Raw genomic sequence first — 17,991 nt, 5'->3', positions numbered from 1 at the left:
CATTTGGACTTGTGCCTCAGTTTGTTCGCCGTTGTCCCCTTCCTTTGGACTCGCTCGCCCTTCGTTTCAGTTGTCCTTCGGGGTCGTCTTCTCGCACAGGATGGCCTTGGCCCGCACCGCCCACTTCATGATCATCATCAGGTCCGGAGCTCCTGGCGCTCCGACGTCGATCTTGCTACCTTTGCAGCTTGTTTCACTATTCGTGCGCGCACGGGTTAGTCAGCCCTTTGAACGTCGAGGAGGTGGCCCGCGGGAGGAATGTTACTCGTGGAGGTGGCAGAGGGCGTTGCCGTAGACCTTGATGGATCCGACCGCTTTGAGCCTTTTCGCATGGTTTGTCAGCCATCTCATTGTCTTTGTTTGAATGGGTGGGTTGTGTAGCCTTACTTCGGGGCCTTGTCGGCAATGTCGTGGCACTGGCCGTCAACGGGCCAGGCGACGGTGGTTCCGACGAAGCCGGTGTCGGGGTATAAGGAGACCTGTTTGATAGCAAGACAGAGAAAATGAGAGTCAGTATTGCGTGTTGGAAGCGGGCGAGGAGAAGAAATCGGTCGGGGGACGGACCGAGGCGGCGGTGGAGTTGGTGGGTTTGGCGTTGGTGATGCCAACGAGGAGGGCGGCGGGAGCAAGGACTTGGAAGCGCATTTTTAAGATGGTGTAAGAACTTCTGGCTGGATGCTGTTTATACAAAAGAAAAGTATGATGTTATGTGGTACGAGGAACGTGTCCGCCAAAGGGGGTGATTTTGGTGAGATAGTGTTGGTTTTGAGGTAGGAGGAAGTTGAAGAAGGAGCAAGTTCGAAGCCTTTTAAACATGGAAAACCCCGCGTCAATTTCCCCCCAAAAGAAAAATACGAGGAGAAGCTATGAATATCAACAATGCCGTCCAGTTCCAGTTCCCTTGTCAAGTTGGAATACTTCCTCCCCGGTTTACTAGGATTGGGAGCCCTCATCACAACGTCATTGGATGAACATCCTCATTTATTCTGTTCTAACCCAAACAAGCCCCTAGCCCAGGAAGCCGGCTGCGGAGAAGAACAATGTTTCGATGAATTACGACCTACGTATTGTATATAGAAGGGCCAATTATCAACTCGGCCCTCCCTGCTTTGCCGGTTCGGGGAGGGTTCTGGTGGGTACGGAATGATGGGCGCGCGCCGCAGCACCAAGGCACCATCCCTGAACGATGGAGGGGGCTCATCATAGGGGGCCAGGACTGTGTATGAAGTATTTATGGAAAGATGATAATTGGACAAGGGGCGCAACACGTATTTGTTCTCGGTTAGGCATGTCAAGAATTGTTGGTGGCATGGAAGGCGGTTACCAAGTTGTGATGACTCAGCATCTTTGCAGTTAGTCGTGAGTTGGACCCTCCCAACAGCACTGTATCGTACTCGTGGTTCACAAGCCAAGTAATATTCGTGCTCACGCACCATCCAAAATGGTGTCTGCAGTTCCGTTGTCTATTCCGCCGGTTGCCCCGCCGGCGATTTTGCCGGCGGCCTCGCCAGGAGCCTCGCCACTGCAGTACGACATTCTGTTCCAAGACCCTGACCTGCCCGAGCCTCTTCCCTCCTTAGAAGCGATCGAATCTGCACAGTTTATCAGCGAGAAAGTTTCTAGGAACGTCGTTTCAGCCACGGCCTGCTTTGCGGTCAAGTTTGGCTACGAGGTGCAGCCGCTCGAGGCCGAAAACATGCGGTTTGTGCGCGAAAACACCAACGTACGCGTTCCCCGTGTCTTTGCCGTGTATCAACGCGATCGCGAGACAGAGCTACCGAAAACGTACATCGTCATGGAGAAGCTCGCCGGCGACTCGCTCGACAAACTGTGGCACGGGCTCGACGCCGCACAAAAGCTCGACATCGTAGCGCAGCTCAAGGTCGCGTTCGCGTCGCTGCGCAGCCTGCCTCACCCCGGGTTTTTCGGCAGCATAGACGGCACCAAGCTGCGTGAATTCCTGTTCGACGACATTGACAAGCCAACGCCCTCCGTCAGGTCGCCGTTTAAGACGGAAGATGCGCTCATCGACGGGCTGCTGGACCGGTTCCTGGCCGAGGATCCTGGGAGGCTGCGGCACAAGACCGCCTATTACCGACTCGTGCTCCCCAAGATCTTCAAGGGCAGCGGTCAGCCTGTGTTTACGCATTCTGACTTGCAGCTGAAAAACATCATGCTGCAGCCGGACGGGCGCGTGGCGATGATCGACTGGGACGTGGCCGGCTGGTACCCGGCATACTGGGAGTATGCGGTCGCCATATGCGCGCACGCGATGTGGCCGAATGACTGGCCCAGCCACGTCGGCCTGTTCTTGGACGAGTACCCTAACCATTTCGCGTGGATGAATCGACTGCGGATGGAGAGGTGGTAGGTATGTGGCGCTCGGCCTGAGATGCGGCGTGTCTGCTGCCCGGCAGTGAGGCACAGCCAGTAGGCTTGGTCCTCTCATTCAACCTTGCAAGTGATATGATATGTGTCAAGATGACGACATCTGCGTAAAGTGTAAGCCAGTGGCAATCAAAAATCAATCGAATTGCGTAACGGAAGAGTCATGGTTCTCTTTTTAGAAACAACAAGAGAAAAGGTGACATTTCCATCTGCTGCTTGCGTCCCGGGTAATGATGAATATTGTACATTTTATGGACCCAGAGGCTGCTTCCACGGCCCCTCTATGATACACTGCTAAATCAAGATGCCGTCTTTTCTTCACACAAAGCGTACAACACCTCTGCCGCCGCCCCCTCATCTCCTCGCGCGCGCCGCCGCCGGGCCACGACCCGCCAGCACCGGCACCGGCTCCGCCGCCGCCTTCTTCTGTTCCTCCGCCAGTCTCTCCATCAGGTACCCGTCGATGCGTCGCTGCCCGTCCACCACGCGGCCCTCCTCCAGCCTCCTCGCCTCCTCCGCCGCGCCCTTCTTGCGCAGCTCCGCCAGCTCCTGCCTGCGCCGCCCCGTCATGCGCCACTCCGGCGGGAACCGCGGCTTCTCCTTTTTCGTCCTGTGGTGGCGCGTGTCGAGGGCCACGTCGGCAAAGGTGTCCTGCGGGTCCTTGGCCTCGGCGACGAGCGCGAGCACGAGGTCTTCAAGGTACCGCTTGTTCTGCGCCTGGTGCTCGTAGCGGCTGCAGCTGATGCGGACCACGTCCTTGTCCGGGTCGAGGCGCGCGCCGGCGAGCTTGCGCAGCTTGGAGGTCTGCGTGCGCGTGAGGCCGAGGTCGCCGGGGGCGAACTGCACCACGACCTTGCTCTCCGCCGGATGCGTCTCGCCCATGTACGTCGTGTACCGCCACCGGAGGACCTGGTCGGCCCTTGGGAGTTCAAAAGGTTTCGCGAGTTCTAATTTGCACCCCCCCTGTTAGCTTCAATGTTCCAATTTTGATGGGTTTGAATTTGGCCTACTCGACAACAGTGGCATCTCCCACACGGCCAGCCTCGTGTAGTGGCGCATCTCCCGGACCTCGTCCAGCTTATTATGCGCCATGGACATCATGTCGTCCTCGTTGAACTCGTCGTGCTCCTCCGTAAAAGTGTCCGGGTCGTCCTCGTCGTACCAGAAGTTGCGGCGGTCCGGCCGGCCGCCCGAGTCGTCCCGCACCAGCTCGTCCGTCAGCAGCTTGTCCTGCGTCGAGAAGCCCGGCGCGTGCCGCAGCTTGTCGTCCAGGTACGCCTCGATGGTCGCGTGGCCGTTGAGCTTGGCCAGCCGGTCCAGCTGCTGCAGCCCCTCGGGCGTCGCCCGGTCCGCGAAGGCCTTGTCGAGCTGCCGGAGTTCGACGGGCGCGCCCTCGCCGCTGCCCTCGTCGCCGTCAAAGGCTCGCTCAGCGCGGCGCGGGGAGCTTGTCGTGAATGCTGCCGCGGTGGCCGTCGGCTTCGTGCTGGCGATGATGGCTGTCACGCGGTGGCGGGCCAATTGCGGTGCCGCCCGGCGGCAGGCGGCGGCGCATAGGCTCGCGACGCGGGGAGCGGACGCCATCTTGACAGTATCGACTGCGCGCGGATGGCAATTCCGTTTATGTGTCGTGTTTGCGGCGTTGCGAAGAAGAATAACGTCGTCGTTGAAGCTTCCAAAATTTCGGCGGAGCAGTCGCCCCTGGTGGTCAGCAGCGCTGCCGAAGTTCAGCCTGTCCTAGGTGCGGATAATCACCGGCTAACAGCCTCACGCAGGTTTAGTGCAGATCAGCTGTTAAGGCGTCACCTCGACTTACAACGTCACCAAACTTACCTGCTACATGCAACTCAGCTTGAAATCATTGATAAAATGTCTGCGGCAAAGGTCACCAAAAGATACTGCCTCGTCACGGTCGGCGCGACGGTCGGCTTCAGAAAGCTGACCGCTGCGGTTCTCGAGCCCGATTTTTGGCGGCATCTGGCCGGTCACGGCTTCACGGAGCTGCGCGTCCAGTGCGGGCCGGATGAGCCCTGGGCAGCCGCCCAAGTCGAGAGCCACAAGGACGATATCCCGCAGTCCCTCTCAGTCCAAGTCTTTGCATCGAGAAACAATCTCCTGATGGAGGAGATGACGCTGTGCAAGGCGTTGGGCAAGGGGCGATCCAAGGGCCTCATCATCGGCCACGCAGGTGAGCGAGCCTCAGCATCATCGCAAATGCTCTCTCACGCGCGGCACTAACGGGGCAAGCAGGCACGGGGACGATACTGGACGCGTGGAGGATCGACGTCCCCATGGTGGTCGTGCCCAACACGGAGCTCCTCGACGACCACCAGACCGAGATGGCCCGGCACCTGGCGCGGGAGGGCTACGCGACCCAGGCCAAGGCAGAGTACGTCCCCTGTTCACCCTTCGCAACGATGTGGCCTATCTAACCTGACCGGCGCAGTCTTGCGGATCTCAAGGAGGCAGTGGATAAGGCGAAGCTGCTCGCGGAGGAAAACAAGAGCCGTAACCCGCCGCACGCCATCTCCGGGAGCAAGCCGGCGATGCGGCTGTGGGACATGGTCCCGGAGGAGGTGCGGGAGGAGCAGAATCAGCAAATGGCCACCGACTAGAGGACCCAGGCGCATTTTCTGATGACGTGTCTGCAACTATCATGACCCCGGCGCAAAAAGGAAAACATGCTTCAACTTGATACCCCCATAACATGACTGCGATGGTTTCTAGAATTCATTTTGCTTTCAGAGGCTAGCTTCTATCCCTTGCTTATGCAGTTTTATTTTAATTCAAAGCACAATTCAGCTCTCATGGAAGGTTCTGCATGTCCCAGACCTTGACGGTCGCGTCGTTGCCCGCGCTCGCCAGCCGCCCGCCCTCGATCCACGCCACGCCGCTGACGCCGTCCTTGTGCGCGTTGGCCGCCTTGATGCGCTTGCCCTGGTTCTTCTTCTCCAGACACCAGACGAATACATTCGTGTCGAGGCTGCCGCTGGCCGCATGCGCGCCCGCGTCGTCCCACGCGATGCAGGTGACGCGCGCCGTGTGCGCCGACCACCTGTCCGCCGCCACCTCCCAGCCGCCGCCGACCTTGTACACGTAGATCTTGCCGACGCTGTTGCCCGCGGCCAGGTGCGCGCCGTCGCGCGAGAAGGAGAGCGCGGAGACGGTGCCGGTCGAGTTGGTCAGGGTCTGTGCTTCTTGCAGCGCGCCGCTGGCGTCCGCCGCGTACACCTTGACCGAGTTCTGGTCGGCGCCGACGGCGACAAAGCCCGCGGTGGCGGCGATCGCGCCGGGCGCGTACGCGGTTGGCGTTTCCTTGGCCAGCTTCCCGTCCTTGTACGCAGCGACTCCGGATGCCGTAGCGACGTAGACGATGCCGTCAGCCGCCGCCACGCCCTTGGGCTGGGCAGGTAGAGTCACGCTCTCGCCGAGGAAGGTCTTTGCGGCCTCGTCCACCGTCCGGAGCGTGTCGTCCCAGCCCGCGCTGTACGCCCTGCCGGAAGCACCGGCCAGCTGGGCAACCTGGTTCGTGTGAGCCTGGCCGTCAACGACAGCGGCGGTGCCGGTCTTGACGTCCCAGTGGCAGACGCGGCCGTCGAAGCTACCCGTCCACAGCGCCGTGCCCTTGTCGTCCGACGCGCGGATCATGGTCGTGATCCCCTTGTCGTGTCCCTGGACCACTCTGACAGGCTGCTCCTTGCCCTCGTGCAGATACGTGAGCTCGCCACGCAGGTTCACGCTGATGATGAGGCCGTCGGTGCGGCCGTGGGGGATGACCACGCCCACCTGCTGGTCGCCCACGCTGACGCCGTCGCCAAACTTCCACGACTGCGTAGCCTTGCCCGACTCCACGTCCCAGAGGCGGACGGTCTGGTCCGCGCTCGCCGTGGCGATCCTCCTGCCGTCCTGCGACCACGAGACGGCGAAGACGGAGCCAGCGTGCTCGCCCTCGCCAATCTGCCTCCCGGGCTCGCCCGTCTTGCCGTCGTACAGCTGGATGCGCCTATCCGCGCCGACCGTGACCAGCGTGCTGCCGTCGGGCGAGTACGCGGCGCCGAGGACGAACCCCTTGTGCTGGGCGCTCTTGCCGTTGAACTTGTAGGGCGCGCCGTGGTAGAAGACCATGTTGCCATCGTCGCCGACGGTGGCGGCGCGGAAGGGGCGCTGGCCCTTGACGGCGACGGCGTTGACGGCCTTGCTGTGGCCGATGACCTCGCCGACCGAGTTGCCGCTGTCGGCGGTGATGCAGCGGCCAAACTGCTCGCGGCCGTCGCCGACGGCGATGACGCGCTGCGACTCGCCGTCCCACGCCACGTCGTTGAGGCGCCTGGAGATGATGCCGTACTCTTTGCCGACGTTGTCGATGTTCTCGGGCTCCCAGATGCGCAGCGTGCCGGCGGCGTCGCCGCTGGCGATCTTGAAGCCGCTGGGGGAGAAGCGGGCGACGGTGGTGGCGGCGGTGTGGCCGGTGTATTCCTTGCAGTCGTCGGGCGAGTCGATGGATCGGACAAAGATGGATTTTCCAGACTAGAGGGTGTGTTAGAAGTTATTCGGGACGCGCGTGTGGCCGTGGACAGCTCCGAAACAGCTGTCGAGTTACTGACCGCGTAAGCTATGCGCTGGCCCTTGCTGTCGGTCGACAGCTGCGTGGGCTGGCCGCGGGTCGTGGCAGGCGCCGCAGCCAGAATTTTGTTGAGGGTAATGGTGGGAGAAGCCATATCTCTGTGTGTGATTTCACAGCGAGGCTGTAGATGTTCTGTTGTGCCTGCAACGGGCTCGTGTTTGAGGAACGTGGGGATGAGCTTGGAGGGGCAACGGCGAGAGGGGCAACGGTGACGTCTCCGAGGTTTTGGTGGTGTAGGTCCAGACAACAAGTCAAAAATTAGGAAAAATCTCGAAGAAAGCGGCGAGCAAATTTAAAGATGCGATTCAATCTATATATGTTTCTAAAAGATGATTGATATCCGTATTTACAGTACGACGTTGTTGAGCTGCTGCCTGCAGGCACCAGTATAAGCTGGACGGTGCTCGAGTAAGCAGCAACGAGCACACAGCACCACTACAATCATCTTTCGTAATGCGCATCTTAACGTCGAATAACATTCAGCAAATCATTTGTCGGCGAGTCCATGTTCAGCGACCAGACCATCGCGCCCGCCAAGCCCTTTGACGCCGCATAATCGGCCTTGATCTTGAGACTCTGCGGGTCGTCGTACGAGATGAACGTTTTCGTCTGCGGGTTGAACAGCCACGGCGTCTGCGACGTGCTATCCCACTGCCGCACCCACGGCGCGCTTGCCGTCGTCGGGCTCGAAAGCACACCCTGGTCTCGGAGGTGCTTCCACTGCCACGTGCCCGAGTTTGCCGTCGCGCCCGCGCAGGCGTCGTACCACGGCGCGTCCTCGCGATCGCCGAGCGGCACCACGTTCGACTGCGGCTGGTACTGGTTGTTCGGGTCCTTCCTCATATCTACAAGCGCCGTCGTCGCGCGCCCGTAGAACCCGTATCCGGCGTTGAGCTTCGCCGCCGGCCACCCCGCGGCCGTCCAGGCGTCGATGGAGGACACGAACGACACCTGCAAGCCCGGTCCGCCGGGCTGGAAGTTGAACGGCGCGTTGGGGCCCGTTACGTTGTTCCAACCGCCGTTGATGTCGAACTGCATCAGGCTGCCAAAGTCGACCACCGCCGCGTAGGCCGAGACGTCCTTGAGGGGGCCGGAGGGCCCGTCAAAGGGCTCGACGCGCAGGGCGAGGGTCAGCAGCTTGCCGCGCGCGCCAAAGGTCGCGTCCATCTGCGACCGCAGCTTCTTCAGGAAGACGAGGTAGTTGGCGGAGTCGGCCTGCGGGTCGAAGGCGTTGCAGTTGTCGCCGAGGCGGCCCGGGTACTCCCAGTCGAGGTCGACGCCGTCCAGGTTGTTGGCCTGGATGTACCGGATGATGTTGCGGATCATGTTGGCGCTGGCGGTCGCGTCCTTGAGGATCAGCGAGAAGTAGTTGGAGCCGGTCCAGCCGCCGATGGACATGACGGCCTTGACGCCCTTGCTGTGCAGGGACGAGACGACTTGCGGCAGGAACCAATCCCCGTCAAAGGAGAAGGATCCGTCGCGCGCGGGGATGGCAAAGGCAAAGTTGATCTGCGTGTACAAACTCAGGTCCATAGAGTCGATGTACTGCTTCTTCCACGAAGGGTAGTAACCAACGACATTCTTTCCCAGAATGCCAGTGGTGGCGAAGGCCAGCAGGACGGAAAGATACTGAGTTACGCGCATGATGAATGCTGGATCTGATGATGGAACTCTGTGCAAGCTCATTTACGTGCGGTTGGCCCGGTACATGTATATTCCTACGATTCGAGGACGCTGATGGCTCTGACGCATCATGTCCTCTCGGCTTTGCCAAGAGCATCAACAGTCTCAGAGTAACGTTGACACTGCTGAGCAGCCAGCGCATTTTCCCATAGTGCAGGCAGCAGTATCGTTACAATCGTGACAGTATGCTTTCATTCCTTGTAGATTAATCGCAGTATTTACAGATTAAATACGGCGAAGAAATAGGGTCATGTGTGCGCATGCAATGCTGATCCCCCGCAGCTTACGGTGGCTTACTATGCCGATGAGTGGCATCAGAGCGACCTGCAGGTAACTCGAACACGGGCCCGAAGACTTGCAAATCATACAAAAGAAAGAATCTTAGACAGTTTGTGCCTTCATACATTTTATTACCGCTATGCATTTAGTGTATCAGCACTGGTAACTATCGACAGCTGGAAGGTATCATTGAGGTAATCAAGCTTAGACGACACTAGGCATTGTTACATTGCAAAAGCAAGTTCGAATTGATTAGATGCGCAAGTTTACTCTTTGAACGTTACATGACGATATTGATGCACCACCAAGATCCTCCTCCGTGCCGGAGAAAGGCACCAAGCCGGCATACAACGGGCCTGACTGCCGTATTGGCCAAACTAGGCAGGTAGCCATCATGTATGTCTCTGAGATGCGGTGCTTGGTGGGGTCACACGAACAAAAGAAAAGATGCAATTAATACTGCAATTTGGGAGCTTATGCAATGCCCCGTCCATAGATGATGACTCCATTGAAAAGAGCGCAGCCCGTAATTTGGCTTGTCCGGGATGTGTGTACAGGGCGTGCCAGCTGATGCTGCTACGACACTCGAAAGTATCTTAGCAATTCTACAGAACTCCCCTAGTCCAAGTAGTAGGATATGAATCTGCTACGGGAATGTTGCAACTATTATATATACATCATCTCATTCCCTACTCGTGTCACCACTCAAGGACGACAAGGACTAGTGACCTGGTCGCTGAAGGTACCAGACCTGACAGCGATGAGGGGCAAACCCAGCGTTGATTTCGACTTGTCCTTGCAAAATCCATACCTAAATAGCCTTATTATTATCAAATATTTTAGCTAAACGTATTATGTGCCTTATTAGTAGTAAACTATTCACAGTCGTGGCAACTACGCCGACTTCACACGGCACGGGCGAAAGCGGGTCGCCGCCACCCATCGGTCCTCGGCTTCTCTCGATCCAAAATCTCCTAACCCATCAACCCATCAACCTTCTCTCATCACCAACATCAACCAACACCAACTCACCCTTCCCTGTGGAACGTCAACAACCATGAACCCCCTCTCCGTCCTGCGCCCCGCCGCCCGCCGCCACTCGCAGCAGCAGTGCCGCCGCGCCCTGTCCGCCTGCGCCGCCCGCTGGCAGGCCTCGCCCTCTGATGTCTACGGCAGCGCTCGCATGCCGCGCATGCGTCCCGACGACGCCCCCTCCGGCGATCTCGCCGTTGGCGAGCTGCAGGGTGCCAAGTTCCGCGTCGAGCCCCTGCGTCGCGTCGGCGAGACGGACGCCACGAAGCGAGCCCGCCTGCTATGTACGTTTCCTTCCCCCTTTCCTTCCCCAGAAGAAGACGAAGACAACGGACGATTAAGGAAGGAAAATGGCTGACCAACCTTTGCAGACCAATCCCGCAAGCGTGGCATCCTCGAGTCCGACCTCGTCCTGTCCACCTTTGCCGCGCAGCACCTACCCACCATGACCCCCGCGCAACTCACCGAGTACGACCTCTTCCTCGACGAGAACGACTGGGACATTTACTACTGGGCCACGCAGCACGAGCCGTCCTCCTCCACCAACCCGTCCGTCGCCACCTCTTCCGCCTCCGCCGGCGCCGCCACCTCCGCCGAGGTGGAGGAGGCCGCGGCGAAGCATCCCGAGAAGGAGAACGACCAGAACGTGGTGATGATGCGCGAGCCGGGGCGCGGCGAGTGGGCGCAGACGGTGGGCACGTTCAAGCCCGCGTACAGGCCGGTGCCGGAGCGCTGGCGCGACAGCGAGGTGCTGCGGCTGCTGCGCGCGCACGTCCGCGACAAGAGCGTCGACGGCGGCGACGGCAAGGGCATGGCGTTCATGCCGGCCCTCAAGGAGTCGGACTTTGCATGAGGGGCAGCCGCCGCTGTAGCTGGTTGAATTGAGATGGACTTGTACACGACTGGTGGGGGAAGGAAACGGCCTGTATAATACACGAAAATAGACGCATCGCAATTTTAGCTCCCAACTTGATCAAGAATCAACAGGTATCAGGTGCGGACGTCGGTTTCTTTAATAATAATAACGCGGCATTTTGAGCCGCCCTTCTTTATTCACCCTCATTTCATACCTTTCCCCGTCCACATAATTTCATCCAGCTCCCCAAAAACGCCAAAAAAAAAAAAAGGCAACCAACCAGAGAGTTTTCGCCGGTCCTGCTCCCCCCATGTAAAACATAACAACACCTAGCCATCCGTATATATATAAAAGTATGCTCTTCATCATAAAGGGCGCCCAAAAGCAACAAGTTCGAAAAGACGCTGAAACCCATGCCCATTTGTCTTGGCCCAGAAGGCGGGGGTATATGTAAGCAAAAACACCAGTCCGATCCGTGATCTTTCTGAAAACCCTCACGACCCAGAACCGCCGCCCCCTTCCGGGAGCAGCCTGCCCAGGCCACGCAGGACCTCCATGACGGGCATGTCGCGCGTGCCCGCGCTCCCGCGCGCCTTCGGCGAGGCAGTCCGCCTCCCACTCGAGCGTCGCCTGGACGGCGCGCAGGCGCGCCCGCGCCCGCGTTCGCGCCTGCGTCAGCGGCTCCAGCTCCGAGGCGAGATACCGGTGGACTCGGCCCTCGTCGGCGTCGAGGAGCTCGACGGCGGGGAGTTGCGGCGGCGGTGGTGGTGTTTCTTGCGTGGTGTCGTCGGAGAGAGGGAATAGTTGGGGCTGGTCGGCGGATGGTTTTTGTATTGATAACCAGGCGTTCTTTTCTTCTCGTAGTCTGGACGTCCCATGTCAGTTCATTCTGCTCCGATTCTGCAGCGCAAGGGAAAAGGAGGGCTACCTTTGTATTCGAGCTTCCAAGGAAGCCATCTTCTTATCCAGCTCCATGTTTCTGGGATTCGGTTTCAGCACCCTCGTCGCTGGCGCTACACTCTCGTCTCTCCCGAACCAGTTATAGAACTCGGGCCTCGTCGAGAATTCCTTTGTCAACTCGTCCAAGATCGCCCGCGCTGTCCCCGCCATCCCAAGTTAGCAGACATCCCAATGCCAAAAGCCCAAGAGAGGAAGATCTCCCCTTTCAACACTTACCTCCCAGCGACGGATCCGTGCTCGGCACGCCCTGCTTCGGCTTCTCCGGCAGTGCCCTCGCGCCGCACCACGTCAGCAGCTGCTTCATGCGCAGCGGCTCCGACAGCCCGTCCGCGGCGATGTGCTTGTAAAAGTCGCGCGCGTCCACGTCGCGATGCGGCATCGCCGTCTGCCCGCTCTCGATCAGCGAGCTGGCCCTTCGGCCGCGCATCTCAAACGAGCTGCGCCGGTGGCTGCTGCTGCTGCTACTGCTGTTGCCGCTGCCGGTGCCCTCGGCGGCCTTTTTGCGCATCTCCTTGTTGCGGGCAATCACCGGCGTGTCGCTCGTCGGTAGCGTAATCGTCGTCGTGCCGCGCGGAGGCGACTGCAGCGTACTTCGCTCTGGACGCCGCGGCTTGTCGTCAGCATCGCCGCGTCGGCTCGTCTTGGGGTCGCTGCTGCTGGCGGTGGCGCGTCCGGCGCTCGCTTCCCTCCTCGTACGGTCCGCGTCGCGCGACGGCGACGCCGCCGCCGTGCCCGTCCTCCTCTGCGAAGTCGATGCTGCTGCTGCTATCGTTGTCTTCGTCGTCGTCGTAGCAGCAGTGCTCCTCTCCCCCGCCGCAGGCTTGTTGCGCGGCGATCTCCTCACCGGCGCCGTAGCCGTCGCCGCCACCTCGTCCGTCCTCGCCTTCTTCGGCTTGCGCGTAAACACGAATCCATCGTCGTCTTCAAAGTCCTCCGCGGCTGCGCGTTCTCTAATTAGCATCGTCGTCGTCTTTGTCGCCGCGCGGCCGCCTGGGCCCTGCTCACCCGCTAGACGCTTGCCCGTCCGGCGGTCGGGTTGGTTGCTCATGCTCAGGTCAAGCGGCGATGTCCGGGTGGCCACGAGCGTCGTCATGGATCAAGATATGCAACAGATTCTGTAGTTTCTCTTCTATCGCAGATACATGGGTGCTTTCGGAGGGCGCGCGGGCGGCCCTGTGTGCGCGGTTTTGCGAAAATTCGTCGAGAACGTTTCTTCGGTCCGGGGCGTGGTCGCGTTTTCGGGCCGGCGCGCGTCAAGTCTGGCCACACCTAGAGTCGCACAGGACGATTTCCCGGTTCCACGTCGCGTAGAGTAATTGCGTGCGATATAATTGAGCGTTTTATGAATTTCAATCTGTTGGTCGAGGAATCGCGAAACAGTTACTCTTCAAAAACCTCGTGGTGGTGGTGGCAGGCGGCGGCGTTTGTTGTTTACCTTTGGAGGTGAGCGGCGATTCCACTAGTTGCGCTAGTCCATATTAGGTAGCCACCCCTCTACCAGCTTCAACAAGCCACCAGCAGCAATGCGTAAATTGCACAACTGCAACAGCTACGCAAAAGTCTATCAGACTGCCAACTCATAGCTTGCAATTTGTAATAATACTTTCTATTCAATGTAGCTTCCCATCTAGCTACTGTTCGTGTACTGCCTGCAGAGTCTTTTACAGGTTGCCCGCAGGCTTAAAGGCAGAGATTCCCCAACGCCAAGGCCGGAACAACCAACCAACTCCTTTTCATGTGGCCTAATCCGGGCCATCAAAGAATAAAGAAGCCATAAAAATACGTACAAAAATCGCGGCAACATTACCGCCTCCAACAAGAAGAAAACCAGTCGAACACATCAGTATTCAAGTAGATTGAAGGGCAAGCCATTGACTGGCAATGTGCCCACCCATCCAGAAAGAAAACAAGAAAAAGAAAATGCAAAACATGCCTCTCTCGTCGTAAAACGTGTAATACAGGTACAAAAACATCTGTAGAACAGATGCAAAGCAAAAATAGGTATAAAGTAGAAATGTTGGGGATCATATGTTCGGGGCACCAGAAGCACCAGAGACACCAGAGATACCAAAGGCACCAGAGGCACCAGAGGCATCAGAGGCACCAGGAGCACCCGAGACAATAGGAGCGCCAGAAGCACCAGAGGGGCTAAATTCACCACCACAGCCTGGTACGTCTTAGGAATAACGACGCGGAACACCTTGGCCAGCCATGACCTGCTGTTGGTTTGGCATCGGCCCGCCCATGCCGTAAGGGTTCATCTGGGGAGCTGGAAAGGGTTCCATGACCGGCTGCATGAATGCTGCTTGAAGGCCCTGTTGCTGGCCCACGGGACAGTCCTTGTGGGCGAGCAGGAGGGTCTTCAAGTTCACCACCTCCTCGCGAAGAGCTGTTATTTGGGATGTCAGCGCCTCATTCTCGGTGCTGAACATCTCAACCTTGCTCTGGAGGTTTGCGAGCCACTGTTTCTTGCGCTGACGACACTTGAGGGCGGCGACGCTAAATCATGCAGTTAGCATTGTACAGTATTAGCAGTAATGTGGAAATGAAGATGACTCACCGATTGCGCTCCAGAAAGTTCTTGCGCTTCTCCTCGTCTGTCATCTTAGAACGACCGGCGGAGTCGCCATCGTCCTCATCTTCAGACATGTCAGAGGGCTCACTGGGAGGTGGAGCGGCGCCCTTGGCTTTCTTGGCCGGGGGGGCCTTAGCAGGAGGTTCATCGGCCTTTCGACGGCCGGTAGTTTGAGCTTTCTTGCCCTTTCCGCGAGCTGGTTTCGTGTCCTCATTCTCCTCGGAGCGATTGCTGGCCTCACTAGCGCCGCGCGTATGCTTAGCCGCGTTGCCGTTAGCCTTAGGGACATTTCCCGCGGCAGGCTGTGCGAGATTAGCCGGCGGGTTGGTGCCTTGCGGACCGCTTCCGCCTTGTGCAAGCATATAGAGGCCATTAGCAGCGTCATTATCGTGCCCATCAAAAGGACCCGAAGATGGTTTGGTCTCGGCCTTGGCCATCGCGCCGTGAGGGACGTCTTGAGGTTGCGTGGCGATTGGCTGCTGGGCTGGGGCCTGTGGCTGTGGCAGAGTCTGCTGATTTTGGCTCTGACTGCGTTGGCGATCCCGCTTAGCAGCCGCACTCAAAGCAGTACGATGAAAATCAAGCGTATTGGGCGTGGCGCCACCACTGGCGAGCTGAGCAAAGAGAGCTTGGGAGTTTGGACTGGGGGCAGGAAACATGGAACCACTGCCACCAGGTGTCAGGCCAGAGCGCAAGGACGACTCGTTGGGTGTGGGAAAGCCGCCGCGAAGATGACCTTCGGTGAAGTAATCGGTGGCCGGACCGGAGAGCATGGCAGGACTAAGGGGACCGGTGCGCAGAGAGCCACCGCCCCAGTTGAAAGGTGTGGTACCGGTTCCGGGCAGGAGAGCCGAGGGTGAGGTTAAGGCGGCGACGGAGGGCAACTTGGTACCTCCCGGCGTCTCGGGACCACCACCTCCTCCAAATGACTGCTCAAAGGGATTAGGCTCCAGGCTGAGGGAGCCGCCGGGCTGGGGCGCAAAGTAATCCGGGGTATTGGTTTCTTGTTGGCTGGGTCGCGGTGGAGGCGCGAGCGGTTTCGCGGGCGCAACATTGGACCCAGAGTCGGTCTTGGATGTCGTGTCGGACTTGGAGTCTGTGGTGAAATGAGAATCAGTATGGGTGATGATTGAGGATAGCTGAGATTGGCGGAGGAAGGTCGCGATGGTGGTCTGGCGCAGGTGGTAGTGAGGGATGGGGTATGACGTCGGGGGCGGAGAGAAGGTGTAAATGGGACTCGAGGGAAAGACGTTGAGATGAGGCAGTTCCGAACAAGGGCGGAAAGGTGCGGAACCCTATATATAGAATATAGAAGCAAAAAGGGTACATACCTTGACGGGGCGGCGACGGTTTCTTGGAGCGAACAGGAGACTTGGCGTCAACTCGAGTTGATGAGTCCGGTCCAGAAGTGCCCATGGCGAGAGATTGATGATGGCAACGACGTATATATATTGTGGGCTGTAAAGAGAAAGGTAGAGGGGGGTGTGGAGAAGGATTGAAGGCTGGGATCTCGACTGGGCGGCGCAAGAGTGTTGTCGCGGCAATAGAGAGGACGAGGTTGGATGATGAGGTCAGAGGAGGAGTCGAAAGCAGCGGAGCAGAGTGTAAAAACGACCGAACGTGGCTGGCTGGCCGCTCACACACCTGTCGCAGAAGGCGGCGTGGGAAAAGGGTCAGTTAGTTGACGCTAAATCTGTAGTAAAAATTGAGGGCGTATTTTGTATCGTTTCTAATTCCAGACTGCCAGTTTCTGGCACTCGAGGCAAAACGGTGATGATAAGCCCGTGTCGAGGGCAAGAAAAAAATCAACCCAGGCAACGGCAAGAATGACGGGGCTGGCGGCGGTCGGCAGCACCAGGAGCGCGCCTCTTTGAAGAAGAAGCGTACAAGGGAGAAAAAAAAATGTTCAAGCGCCTAAATCAGTATCGTACACATTAACCTTGTGCAGAGCAGTCGCGGCTGACGGGGGGGCGCACTGCGGCTTAGGATGTGCAGAAGTGGAAGCGAAAGAGAGTTGGTTTGGCTTGGGGTGAAGACGTCAGAGATGACGTTGTGAGGCAGGGCGGCGGGCGGGAGAGGAAAAGGAAACGAAGAAAAATTGATGAGTGGGGCCCTCCTTCTCCTGGGGTTGTGTCCATGTCGGTACTAATGTTCCTTGTACAGTACAAGCTCTCTTTACAGACGGTAAACGCACTCGCTATTATACAGTGCAAAAGAACGAACAATGCTGGCCCGAATAGGATTGCTTCTTCTTCTTCTTCTTACTCTTCTTTAGGCCCAACATTTCCCCCATCACGGCCCAATCACCATCCGATTCATTGTCGATTGCCAGACCTCTGCAGTCTGTATGTACCGATGGCGCGACTTGCCACCTTCCTCGCGCCGCTTTAGCTTACAAACCATAGCGGCACTGTGTGGGACGCCAAATCATCTCAAGCTGTCCATGTACCCGCTGCATGTACACCACAAGAACGCGCCTTGTAGCCACGTCCAGATGGATTTAAGCATTCATCGCTAGCACGTGTTGGTTGAAAAGTAATTATTTTAGGTGAGATTTGTTGGTAGAATATTCTCGCTTCCTTTAACTTTATGCTTACGCTTCTTACCTACATAGGCATCTCCGACTAATAACTAGTTACATTGCTCCAGCCAGTACAAACCTCACAATGGCTTACACAAACACACCACCAGCTACATAAGTTACCTTCCAAGAGACGCCCTGGTGGCTGCGCAAGGAGAAAGTCCGTGTGGCCTTGTATGATCTTGATTTGAAATCAGGGGCTAAGAACTCCTTCTTCTTTACCAACGTCTTTTGCTTCCTCTCGACTGCTTATGTTGGCTGGCTTGTTGCGCATGTTGCATGTGGTCGTTATATATCTGGTGTATGTAGGTCTTCCTGGTGCTGGCGTCGGCCGGCTTTGCCCCAGGCTGTATGTGTAAGGCGCAAGAGTCAAAATAGAGGACCAGAGCATGGCGAATTCCCTCTTTCCAGCCTACATTCTGCGATGCAGCAAACCAGGCAAATCTACCAGTCTTTTCACAAGACACGATAATCGTGGTTGCTCAGGATACTTCCGTTTATCAATCCAAAGTACTTCGCACCATGTCTACACAGTGTACATAAGCACAGCATACAGTGCGTGCCCCATCACACGCGACCCACCTATCCTCTTCACTCTTCACTGGCCCGAACCCCTGTAACCTGGCTGAACCCCCCCCTCTGTCCTGTCTCCCTGTCTCTCCTGGCTGGGCCGCCACTGTGCCCGCGACTACTGCGGCATTCATGGAATGCTGCCTCTCGACTTTGTGCGATGCGAAGCAGCCCTCGCTCAGATGGCCCGCGGCAAATAAAACGTGGGCCTGTGATACCCTCAATGCTTTTGTTGCACAAACGAAGAAGGAAGACTTCTTGGCGATTCCCGACAAGCCCCTTATCACCGAGGTCAGTCATACAAGTACTGTAAATCACGGACAGCTGCTGCACTGTACACCGCCCGTTCCTTCAAGTTTTTTTGGCGCCCGCTCCCCTGGCTCACACTGCAAGCCAGCATCCGTATCCCAGTCGTGGGCGATGAGCCTTCACCGTCACCGCTTCCC

General features: G+C 58.0%; 9 protein-coding genes across 9 annotated transcripts; 3 read left to right on the top strand and 6 right to left on the bottom strand.

Moving 5' to 3' along the window:
* Positions 1-261: 261 nt before the first annotated feature.
* ISF_07954 (hypothetical protein) lies at positions 262-645 on the bottom strand (the record flags this gene model as incomplete). Its single annotated transcript, XM_018851557.1, has 3 exons — positions 262-322; positions 388-479; positions 565-645. The coding sequence occupies 3 exons, from the start codon at positions 643-645 to the stop codon at positions 262-264; spliced, it is 234 nt and encodes a 77-aa protein (XP_018701296.1).
* Positions 646-1,441: 796 nt separating this feature from the next.
* Positions 1,442-2,371, top strand: ISF_07953 (phosphotransferase enzyme family protein; the record flags this gene model as incomplete). The annotated part of the gene is made up of 1 exon (XM_018851556.1): positions 1,442-2,371. The coding sequence occupies one exon, from the start codon at positions 1,442-1,444 to the stop codon at positions 2,369-2,371; it is 930 nt and encodes a 309-aa protein (XP_018701295.1).
* Positions 2,372-2,742: 371 nt separating this feature from the next.
* ISF_07952 (hypothetical protein) lies at positions 2,743-3,969 on the bottom strand (the record flags this gene model as incomplete). The annotated part of the gene is made up of 2 exons (XM_018851555.1): positions 2,743-3,335; positions 3,399-3,969. The coding sequence occupies 2 exons, from the start codon at positions 3,967-3,969 to the stop codon at positions 2,743-2,745; spliced, it is 1,164 nt and encodes a 387-aa protein (XP_018701294.1).
* A 285-nt stretch (positions 3,970-4,254) lies between these two features.
* ISF_07951 (Glycosyl transferase, family 28) lies at positions 4,255-5,000 on the top strand (the record flags this gene model as incomplete). The annotated part of the gene is made up of 3 exons (XM_018851554.1): positions 4,255-4,573; positions 4,636-4,774; positions 4,832-5,000. 3 exons carry the CDS (start codon positions 4,255-4,257, stop codon positions 4,998-5,000), a joined length of 627 nt encoding a protein of 208 aa, XP_018701293.1.
* Positions 5,001-5,190: 190 nt separating this feature from the next.
* On the bottom strand, positions 5,191-7,103 carry ISF_07950 (WD40 repeat-like-containing domain protein; the record flags this gene model as incomplete). Its single annotated transcript, XM_018851553.1, has 2 exons — positions 5,191-6,912; positions 6,990-7,103. 2 exons carry the CDS (start codon positions 7,101-7,103, stop codon positions 5,191-5,193), a joined length of 1,836 nt encoding a protein of 611 aa, XP_018701292.1.
* A 368-nt stretch (positions 7,104-7,471) lies between these two features.
* ISF_07949 (chitinase) lies at positions 7,472-8,653 on the bottom strand (the record flags this gene model as incomplete). The annotated part of the gene is made up of 1 exon (XM_018851552.1): positions 7,472-8,653. The coding sequence occupies one exon, from the start codon at positions 8,651-8,653 to the stop codon at positions 7,472-7,474; it is 1,182 nt and encodes a 393-aa protein (XP_018701291.1).
* A 1,375-nt stretch (positions 8,654-10,028) lies between these two features.
* On the top strand, positions 10,029-10,856 carry ISF_07948 (TPR repeat protein; the record flags this gene model as incomplete). Its single annotated transcript, XM_018851551.1, has 2 exons — positions 10,029-10,287; positions 10,375-10,856. 2 exons carry the CDS (start codon positions 10,029-10,031, stop codon positions 10,854-10,856), a joined length of 741 nt encoding a protein of 246 aa, XP_018701290.1.
* Positions 10,857-11,353: 497 nt separating this feature from the next.
* Positions 11,354-12,912, bottom strand: ISF_07947 (Mtw1 kinetochore complex, DSN1; the record flags this gene model as incomplete). The annotated part of the gene is made up of 4 exons (XM_018851550.1): positions 11,354-11,452; positions 11,496-11,724; positions 11,788-11,956; positions 12,036-12,912. 4 exons carry the CDS (start codon positions 12,910-12,912, stop codon positions 11,354-11,356), a joined length of 1,374 nt encoding a protein of 457 aa, XP_018701289.1.
* Positions 12,913-13,996: 1,084 nt separating this feature from the next.
* ISF_07946 (Transcription factor Aft1, HRA domain protein) lies at positions 13,997-15,810 on the bottom strand (the record flags this gene model as incomplete). Its single annotated transcript, XM_018851549.1, has 3 exons — positions 13,997-14,318; positions 14,380-15,490; positions 15,726-15,810. 3 exons carry the CDS (start codon positions 15,808-15,810, stop codon positions 13,997-13,999), a joined length of 1,518 nt encoding a protein of 505 aa, XP_018701288.1.
* Positions 15,811-17,991: the final 2,181 nt, after the last annotated feature.

Source organism: Cordyceps fumosorosea (assembly GCF_001636725.1).
Source record: "Cordyceps fumosorosea ARSEF 2679 chromosome Unknown scaffold_25, whole genome shotgun sequence".
Lineage (NCBI taxonomy): Eukaryota > Fungi > Ascomycota > Sordariomycetes > Hypocreales > Cordycipitaceae > Cordyceps > Cordyceps fumosorosea.
This window is presented reverse-complemented; position numbering and strand designations above follow the sequence as displayed.